General features: G+C 49.7%; 1 protein-coding gene across 3 annotated transcripts in view; it reads left to right on the forward strand.

Annotated features, from left to right (window-relative positions):
- The first annotated feature begins 6 nt into the window (after positions 1–6).
- The window catches only part of RHBDD2 (rhomboid domain containing 2), a 23,827-nt gene continuing 13,456 nt past the window's right edge, over positions 7–10,377 (forward strand). Inside the window, exons 1-4 of one of the 3 annotated variants that reach the window (XM_026861714.1) lie at positions 7–1,120; positions 1,202–1,515; positions 1,911–2,061; positions 4,191–6,740. In XM_026861714.1, the coding sequence (XP_026717515.1) occupies positions 1,098–1,120; positions 1,202–1,515; positions 1,911–2,061; positions 4,191–4,620 (918 nt within the window). In that variant the 5' untranslated portion in view covers positions 7–1,097 and the 3' untranslated portion in view covers positions 4,621–6,740. Of the gene's footprint in view, positions 1,516–1,910; positions 2,062–4,190; positions 6,741–10,377 lie in introns of those variants that run through there. The other 2 variants (XR_003399750.1, XM_026861713.1) reach the window with 2 other exon arrangements.

The following is a 10,377-nucleotide window of genomic DNA, read 5'->3' on the forward strand; positions in this document are numbered from 1 at the left end:
CGGGGGCTGCCGGCCTGCAGCGGCCGCCGCCTCCCCGGCCCCGCCGCCTCCCCAGCCACTTGCCCCCGCGTCGGTCCCCCATTCCGGGTCTTCCCCGAATCCCCCACCGAGCCTTTGCTTCCTTCCTCTCCCTGGCCTTCCCTGTGTCCTGCACTGAACCTCTTGTTCCCCCCAGCCCCCATTTCTGGGTATTTCCGCAAGTCTCTCACCGAGTTTGCTGCTCCCTCTGTGGGCCTTTCCCGTGACCCGCACTGTGCCCCTTGCTCCCCCTCCCCAGGCGCTTCCTCCGGCCTGCGCTGAGCCTGCTGGGCATCCACCGCAGCCCCCCAATATCAGGCTGCTCCCCTCTCAGCCCCCATCTCTGGCCGTTGACACTGCAGGGTGGGGGTATGCTGCTAGAAGTTTGAGGGATTTGCTTTCCTTGGACCTTGTGGCATTCCCAAAACAATTTTTAGCACTGATTCCTGTATTCCTACTTGCCACCATGCAATGTATTTTTTGTAGCAGTCCAGTGCTCTGAGCTGACGGGTGAACTCTGCCATCTCCTCCCGTATCTGCAGGGAGGCGGTCAGCTCGCACCAGGTCTCTCAACTGCTATTTTTCTGGACGTGGGAGGGAGGTGGAGAATTCTGCCTCAGTCCTCACTGAGTGTCCAGGAGAGCAGCTAACCAGAGGGCCTGGGAGCCCTTGTGAGGTCTGATAACTGCCAGGCATTTATCGTGAGAAAAATCATCATTCTAGCAGTTTAAGAACTGTTTATGTTTTGTGCAAAATCATAGTTACTGTAAGTCATTTTTATGTTTGTTGCATTCTCTTTTAATGAGACTGAAATTTACTACAGATAGTGTTGCTTTTTTCCAGGCAGCTTCCCAGGAAGCAGCAAGAGGCAGTCCATATGTCTGCGATACCCAAGATAGCACTTGTTTTAACTCTATTTGGTTATTTATGCCTTGTTTTAAAGGTCTCAAGTTCCTTCTTTTCAATGCCAGGACAGAAATGGAAGCTATTAATTAATCCTGTAGGCTCATTCTCCCTCTGCTCAAGCATGTCATTTTAGTGGTTTAAAACAAGATCAGTGCTATGTCTGCCTTTCTAACATGCTGGTGTGCTCAGTTCACAGGTTAGTTACCTACATCTTTGTCTATGAAGACCTGATATCCTTGACCTGTGGTGCTATTATCATTTGGTATTTTGCTGGCAGCTTTGAGAAGAACGTTGGCACTGTGAAGCACTGCTTCCTCACCATGGTGTTTGCTGTCCTCTCCGCCCTCATGTACCTCTTACTTGAGACTGTTGTCTCATGGGTGACAGAGGTGGAAGATGCCAAAGGGTTCATGCCAGTAGCTTTTGCTACGCTGGGTGTATCTACCACCCGCTCGCGAATGAAGAGGACTCTGCTTTTTGGCGTTAGAGTTCCAGTGGTGCTGGTGCCGTGGTTTATGCTCTGCATAGCATGGTTTATCCCCCACTCTTCTCTCTTGAGTAACCTGTGTGGGCTCCTAGCTGGGGAAGCCTGTATCCTTTCTGTGTGTGAAGCCCTGAACTGGGGAGGGATCACTGGTTCATAAGGGGGAGGTCGTGCTGTGGTTCTGGTTGCTGAGATGCACTGCCTTTATTTATGGTGTTTCCTGGGCTCTTGCTCTGCATTAAATTCTTACTGGCCTTGCCAGTCCTCATCACACCCAGTTCAACATTTGTTTTTTACCTCATGCTTCCACTTCCTCTGTGGCTTTAGCACACACAAGGGAACATGTTACTGAGAAGGGCGATGGTCTGTGAAGATGGCACTGGGTAGAACTGGGAGAATTCTCCAGCGAAGGTAGTTTGTGGCCAGGAGGGGATTGGTTTTGGCTCTGTTAGAAATGAATGTGTTTTGTCTGCAGTCCTCCTTAATGTGCTGCTGATTTCAGATGGTCTTGGCTACTGTTTCTGCTTGGATTTTCCAGAGTCAGTGGGCTCTAAGCTGGACCAGGTGTTCCCTTTCAGCCTGCTAAGGAGGATACCAGGGCTGAAATATATCCCAGGGTCCTTAGCAGAGAGAAGAGCCTTTGAAAGCAGCAAGTAAGTACAGGAGTTCCTGTGAAAGATATTATGATATAGGTGAATTTTGAGGTGTAAGTGGAGGCATTAAATCACCTTTAAAAGCTGTATTGTGCTTGTTGTGTCCATATCCTGGGTGTTAGGGGGAACATACTGACCTACTGATGTTACTCTGGTGACATTACTGTGATTAATACATTATCACACATTAACTCAACTAGGTCCTTCAGTGAAAGCTAAATTGAGGTGAAAGACCTGTCATTTGCTGCAAGGGCAGTGTGTATGTGAAAAGTAAGTTATGTAGTCATGCCCTAACGGCATTTTCCTGGGGCGTGATCTTTATCTTTCTTTGCCCCACCTCACCTCCCAGGAATGCGGTGAAGTGAGTTGTGTCCAAATCTATGTAGGAGCAGAGCATTATAAATTAAAGATATCACTTAGGAAGTTCAATGTAGACCTTTCAATGCATGTTTTCAGAGTTAAGGCGAGATTGCTTTCCCAAAAAGAAACCTTGGGGCCTGTGGCTGACATTCAGGAATGGCTTTAAGTTTCTGTATCTCACAAGCCATGAGAATTCAGTTGAAAAAGCTTGGAAATGTAGGTCAAATTTTTCCTTATTCTAAGATGTCATCTCAGTTTCACAGAGGAAGAATAGTTTTCTATTAAGGGTTAAAATCTATGTATTGTTTAAGCCATCAGCTCACTGTAAAGGGTTCTTTGAAGTGGAAACATTCCCAAGTGTTTGCATCTGCCCTCACCCCTGGGGAAACCATAAAACAAACCTTGCCTGCAGCGGGACTGTACCCCAGATCCATTAGGGCACTCAGACGTGTGAGTGCTTGAAGGAGAGGCCAGGCAAATCCAGAAGCATTTGTGTTTTTGCTGTCTCCTTTCTGTGTAAGTGCTGCTTTTGGGAGGAGGAACTGTCTCACTGCATGCTGAACCTCTGTCTGCATCAGTCCAGTGCTTCTGCTAATAACTTCTGTGCACAGCATCTCAGCTCTGTGTCTAAACCTGCTTATCTTTAGGTGAGATGACATAAATAGACTGTTCTGTCTCAAAGGTATTTACATAAACATTTGACTATCAAGCAGGGCGTGGGAAGGTGTTTCTAGGATGTTTCCATTTCTGCAGCTAAATTTGCATGTTTGTGTCTAAGACACAAGTTCTATATGGGCTTCTGGGGCTTAACTTTTATTATTTTGATTCTTATTCCCAGGTAAGACCCCTTGATAGTTTGCGTTTGGAGGTTTTTTTAAAGTTTTTGTAATACTTAAGGCATCAACTTGCCACCAGACCGGAGCCATTTCTAGGAGGTCCAGGCTTTGGCATCATGTTTGTGTCCAGAAATAAAAACAACCCGAAACCAAAACAAAACTTCAAACAAAACCCAAAACCAAACTCACACCCCAAACAAAAAAATAAATCCAAGCCCAAAAATGAGCCCGTCTCTCATTCTTGCTGGGAATCTGGCAGTCATGGTCTTCATGAATATTGTCTTGATTCTCAGCACTCGTGTTGTGCGTGGGCTGAACAGTACTCCTGAAGTCCCAGAGGCTTTGGCTTCTAGGCAGATTATGTCTCTCTTGATATGTTTCATTGGGATGAGTCATGCCTTCTGTTGGCAAAAGCTGTTTCTAGACCTTGCTTCTGAATGATTAATTTATTGGTAACTCTCCTCCTTCCCTTTTCGCTCTATACCCTGGGCTCTTACTCTCACCAAAGGCCTTTATGGCTTCATGATAAATAACACTTGGCAGCTGTGGCTTCTCCTGATTAATAACTTAACAGATGTCTCGTTCAGTGGAAGGGAAGGAGGATGCACACAGAAATCTTAAAGCATATTGCAGTTTGGCATGTGTATTCCTTGCACAAAGAGACTCAGGGCCAAGAAACACACTCATTCAGTGGGTGTGGAATTGGTGTGGGTTGGGAGTGGGAACATCTGTCCTGGGAGGCCAGTAAACCTGTATTTAATCAAGTGCAGTTTGTAATAAAAGCTTCTTTTGTGGCGGTGAATCTCTCTGATGAATCGCAGTGACCTTTCTGAGCGCTGGTCAGGAGGAAATCTGCCCCCAGGGCACTTCCAGCTCTAATTAGGCAATGCCAGTTCTGAACAGAGTGTAACCTTCTGTTTTCTTCCTGCCCAGGATTAACCCAACACCAGGCACCTACCCCACCCAAAACTACTCCTGCTCTTCGCTTCCAGCTCTCCCTGCTTTCCAGCTGCAGCACCCCAGTGCTCAGAGCCGGGGGTTTCAGCACCCCTGCGCTCCGGAACCCGGCTGTGCCCTGGGACACGAGGGATCTTGGCACGGCCATGCTGCAGGACACAGCCTCACTTCTTCCCCCTGCCAGGCCAGAGATGCCTTTGGAGGGTGTTACATGCAGGTCCACGCTGGAGCCTTGCCAGGACAGTGCTACCAGGGCAAGTTCTCCTCCCTACAGCATGTGTGCCCGACTGATCCACAGACACCTGCAGGTGAGGGCCCCCTGGCTGGGGCTCAGCAAGCATCAGGGTATCCAGCAGCCACAGTGACTTCTGTTTCAGCTGAATTTTCCGGAGTCCAGGTGTACTGATCCTCCAGAAAAGAGCAGGACTCTCGTACTGTGGCAGGACCATCGTGTGATGCTCATGCAGCAGTGCACTGCTGGCATCTTTGCTGTCTGGGGTGACCGATTAGTGGAATGGGTTGGTAGCTCCTCTGTAGGCCGTTCGCCTGCTCCCTGGCACCCTTTATATTCTACTTTTTAAACTTTTTTTAAATTGCTGGAGGATGGGAACTGTATACTTCTGGAGTCTGTTTTCATTGCTGTATGTAGCAGCTGACTTTTTTCAAACTGCCACTAGAGGTACAGTGCGTCAGCCCTCGACTCAGGCTAGGAACCTAATTGTCAAAACACTGGACTAATCTGGGGTTTAACTAGGTTGCAGCAATAAGGACATGTCTCATCTATACTGAGGCTCTTGGACTCCTCTTGTTTACAAGTTTGATGTAGCTAGGACCCAAGAGGTTGAAATAATGGAGGCCTTTGCTTATAACTTAATATTTGAGTGGACGAGGACAGATGTCTGTTCTACTAGAGACTTCTCCACTAAGAGAAAGCCTTGAAGGGGGCTTGTTAAACCAGGGCTGGGGCAAGAGGGCAGAATACAGAACACCCTTTTCTGCCCCCAAAACACAGCTCTAAAATGCACAGAAGCCAAAACGTCTTGCTAACAATTTTTTTTCCTCTTCATCATGCTTTTCATCTTGCTAAATATTTTTTTTTACTAAGAATAGATCCGGGGCACACTCACCTTTGTGAAACTATTCGTGTGTGTGCCCAGCACTGCAATAAAGAATGCCTTGCTTTTTAAAACTCCAGAGTGAGTCTTAGAGAGTTCCTCTGCCAGCTTTTACAGTAACATGCTGAAGGTCCTTCTTAGCTGCGGTCTATGCGTGCAGCAACACGTTGCCTTCATTTTCTGATAGCCTTGCACTAGCTCAACCTGTGTTGCCAGAACTTGTCTGTTAGGTACCCTCACATGCATGTAAAGCAGTAGTAGACTCTTCCATAAGGGATTTGGGCCATTTGTGGAGCAAATGTGTATCAATCCATGGAGCTGGGAGGGACCTTAACAGTGGGTTAGAAGAATTGACTGGAATGTAGCAATGTTGAGGGTGTTCACACTGCTCAGCCTCAGATGTCTCACCCACCAGTATTAGCACAATCTCTCTCTGTTTTCTTCAGAGCTGGTGGAAAGGCATGTGGGAGAGGGGAGGTTTCAGCAAGGGATTCAGAGCAGGATGCGGTGTTTGTGCCTGTGGCTGTAATGAAGGAATCAGGTCGAGTTGGTGGGACTTGAGCTTTGTTTCCAGCTGTGTAGCTGCTTTACTGTGCCATGCCCAGGAGGAATCTGCTGTCTCTGTGTCTGCAAATCAGCCAGGATCTCAGCTATTGCCCTTGACTCTTTGCTTAGAATTTTGTTGTGCTCAAAAAAAAAAAGTGCTACACGAAGCACAGAGTGCCATCACTGCTCTTGTTCTTGCAGTACCCTGTCCCGCAGAAACTGTGATAGCCTTGGGCTCTTCCATGCTCTTAGTGAGCCAGGGTCACGGGCAGCATTGGCAGCTGCATGCTCCAGAGCATGTACGTGCCTCTTTCTTTTTTTCCTCTCTTCTGTGTCTGAAGGAGCCTCGAGTTGCCGGACAGCTGCTTCTCCAGCAGCTCTTCTGGGCTGACCACCACAGTTACGTGTGGCCTCGCAGGGGCTTGCTTTGGGGGAACACCAGAGTGCTGAGGACTTAAACCTCAGCTGCACGTTAGTAAGAAGCTCTGCTGGCAAAGGCAGGCACCCCTGGGTGGGGGCTTTCTGCAGGAGGATGCAGCAGATTGGGAATCAGCCCGGAGCTGGTGATTGTTTCACTCCTCTATGGGATCACAAATGCACTTGCCTTCATGGGCCTGTTTTTCCTGAACTACTGACAGCAGTTGCATTGTTAGATGCTTAGTGTGGAGCAAGAACAGGGTAAGGTGCTTGTTTGGAACTTAAAATCATGTTTTTAATACTGGGAAAGATATGCTAGAGAAAACATTGACATGTTGATACTGTACTCTCATTAGTGCCTTGATTTTCTTCAGTTGTGGTTTATAACCCCAGACAGCAACTAAGCACCACACAGCTGCTTGCTCACTCCTCTTCCCTCCCAGTGAGATGGGGAGGAGACTTGGGAAAAAAAAAAAGTAAATCTCATGGGTTGAGATAAGAACAATTTAATAACTAAAAAAAAAAAAAAATAAAAAATAAATTAAAAGAAATATAATTTTTTAAAAGGAGATAAATAAACCCAAGAAAAGACAAGTGATGGATGCACAATGCAATTGCTCACCACCTGATGCCCAAGCAGTGATCTGCCCTCCCAGCCAAGGGAGGGGGGTGTTTATATACTGGGCATGATGTCCTATGTATGGAATAGCCCTCTGGCTAGTTCGGGTCAGCTGTCCTGGCCATGCTCCCTCCCAGTTTCTTGTGTGCTTGCTTGCTGACAGAGCATGGGAAACTGAAAAATCCTTAACTTGGGATAAATGCTACTTAGCATCAACTAAAACATCAGTATAATCAATAATATCAATATTATTCTCCCACTAAATCCAAAACACAGCACTGTATCAGCTAATAGGAAGAAAATTAACTCTATATCAGCTGAAACCAGGATATCTTCCTTGTGAGATCCTCATCTATAAACCGAAGAATTTTATCACTTCTTTTTTTCCCAGAAACGTGCAGAAGGGTGATGAGGACTGGTAGCAATGACAAATGTTGTATACCTGCAAACTGTAAGCTTGAAATACAATCTGAAAGACAAACTGCTGTGTCTCCTGGTTTGCTTTCAAGTGGGGAGCTGGAGTGTGCCCCTCCAGGTGCTGGGCTGGGTGTGATGGGGGCTGCGGGTGCCTGCTGGCTGCTGGTGACAAAGGACGTGCTCTGGGCATGAGGGGTACTGCGTATTGGAAAACTCTCATGGGGCTGGAAGCTGGTTACTTTTCCTTTCCAACTCTTATCAGTTGATGTGGTAAGAGATTCACTCTCCCCACAGAGCTGTCAAAGGGAGGGTGTGTTTCCAGTGAGTAGTTTCCCAGCTTTCCATTGGTAAAGGGTTCCCTGGCCTGTAAGAGGCACCATAGTGTCGCTGCCGGCAGCGAGAACAGCCCCAAGTCTGGCTGGTGTAGGGAACAGGCAGCAAACCTTCTTCTGACCCCCCTTGGCCCTGGCAGCAGGGGGACGTGCCCATGCACGAGGGAGCAGGTACCAGCCATTAACCTTTCTGTGCTGGGACAAGGTGACTGCCTCAGCCTTGCAGGTGGGGCCTGGGGATGGGACATGGTGGGATGGGCACAAAACCACAGTTTGGGGTATTTTTCTTCTGCTCCCAGGTGTGTTATGAGCTTCTCAGTGACCTTGGCAGATCACTTGGTCTCTGTGATCTTTACAGCTTCCACCATGTCCCTGAGGCTGCTCTGAGTGCAGCTGTACCACCACCCTGGTACCCACCTGTCACTTGAAATGTGCTGTTGCTGTGTTCAGTGGCCTTCAGATGGATGTCTGCAAAGATAAAAGATGGTTTCTGCAAGGTCTGTTCCCTGCCTTCCCCGAATCCAGCCATTTCACAGTGAAAGGCTCTCATATAAATCAGCTGAGAACCTTCTGCTTCTCTAGTGGTGTCCAACCAACTCCCAGCTCTCCAGGACTGGTGGCAAACTTGGTGTAACTCCTTGCCCAGGGAAGGGGAGTTGCTGGGAGGGAGGGAAGGGGTCCGGATGAGAAACATGTCTAAAGCTGAAAAGAGGAATTAAATTTGTAAGAGAGGGAGGTAAAAGCCGTCAGCTTATTGGGCTTTGGCATTTGCTTAACTAAGCTCACAGCATTACTGATCACACATTGCAATACCAGGTTATTTCCTTGGAGGGGAGACAGAGAATTAAAGTTTCTAAGGCAGAAGGATTAAAAAAAAAAAATCAAAAAAAACCCCAACAAAAACCCAGTTCAGCCTGGGGTGGCTGCCCCTGGGGAACATGCTGTCCCTGAAGTGCTGTTATTTTGTGCTTCTGGTGCAGTCCTAGTAAAGCTGCCACTTTTTTGAAGGTCAGGATTGCTTCTGCCCTGGAGGCAGGGTGCACAGTGACTCCAGAAAGCCCCCTTGGCCTGTCCCTTTTTTTCATGGGAGGTCACTGAAGACTGATGAGATTCTGGGAACAAGCGCTGGGAGCTGGGCTGGCCCTTCCCCTGCGCTCAGGGCAGCAGTCCTGCTGTGACACCCCCTTCCTGCTGTGGGATGGATGCACCAGGAGAGACCAGGAGCTTCTTCCCCTCCGCTCTTCCACACCCACCATGGAGTGAGATAAAAAGGAATTGGGGGTATGTGGGGAAGGAGAACCAACTCTGAGCTACGTTACCACCCCAGCTGGGAGCAAGGGCAGGTCTTTGCAGTGTGGGGAGGCCCAGCAGGAGACACCGATGTCAGAAGAAAAATGGGTTTGTATTCACTTTCTTGTCGCTCATTCATCTATGGCAAAGCAGACACGGGCAGTTATCCTGCACTGGGGGCTGGAATAGCTGTGCCAGAGCCAGGATGCTGCTGGTTGCCACCTCTGCAGCTCTCCCACTAGGTCCCAGCTCGTTTGCTGGCACTGTGGAGGCTCCACGGCCAAAAGTTCAGCTCCAGCCTGTGCTGGGGATGGAGGAGAGCTGAAGAGGTGTGAGCTTGCACACTCCCTGTGGTGGGTGGAAGAAATATGCATGGAGACAAAGCATGGACCCAACAGGTCCCTGCAGGCTGGCTGGGCTTCCTCATCCACCCAGGGAGTTTGGGCTGGGTGTGATGAGAGCTCAGTCCCTTCCCCCTGGGAACAGGACAGGACAGGACAGGCTGTGTTGTAATGCCTGTCCCCGCTCCAGGCACTCAATGGGCATGATGAGCCCAAACCAAGATCCAGCCCTGTCCTGCCATCCCCTCGGGGCTGGTACAGGTGTGTCCTGGCCCTTGTGATCTTTAACCCGCGGCCGTTCAACCCGCAGGGGCCGGTCATGGACTGGAGTCACCCTGGGGAGCTTCTGTGGGGCTGATCCCAGAGCTGACGCAGGTGGCAGCGGTGCCCGGGCGGCCCTGCACCCCTGAACCCTCTGCTCAGATGCCGTCATGAAAGGGGGTGTCCCCGCAGTCCTGGGCATCACTGCCTCAGAGCCGGTGCTTTCCAGGTGAGTGTCCCCTCCTGCCCCTCGTGTGCCTGCTGGCCCCAGCTCAGCCAGTGCAGACCTTGCACCTTCCCCGAGGGTTTTATTGACTGAAGTGAGTGTCAACACAGTGATAGTGGCAGGGCCATGGCCTCAGCTGTGCCAGCACCTGGCTGGCCAAGGGAGGGAACCAGCCCCATGGTGACCCCACGTGTGATGCTGGGGGCCAGTACCAGGCCGTGGGGCTGCTCGGTGGGGGTCAGGCAAGCTGTGTTCCTGGCTTTGGCCAGGCTGGGCTTGGCAGAGTTGTGACCCAGGTTCACAAAAAACAGCAAAGATGAGAGCAGCAGTCCCTACATGCCCGCAGGAGGCAGGATCTGGGAGTTCAGGTTGCAAAACCTCTTCAGCCAGGACCGCTGGGGACGTTTCCAGAGCTGTTTGTGCAACACCCTGGTGGCGGCAGTGCGAGTGTTAGAGGAGAGAGGCCTCCTGGAAACATCCAAGTCATCTCATCTGCGGTTAAATCAGGAGCGTTTGCCTGCTCTGGCTGAAGGCTGGGCAGCGGAGCAGCCCCTCATTTCCCAGGGAGGGGTGACCTGCCTCTGGGTGCCAGCCCCCCC

The sequence above is a fragment of the Athene cunicularia genome, assembly GCF_003259725.1.
Source record: "Athene cunicularia isolate RWA chromosome 19 unlocalized genomic scaffold, athCun1 chr19_part1, whole genome shotgun sequence".
Taxonomy (NCBI): Eukaryota; Metazoa; Chordata; class Aves; order Strigiformes; family Strigidae; genus Athene; species Athene cunicularia.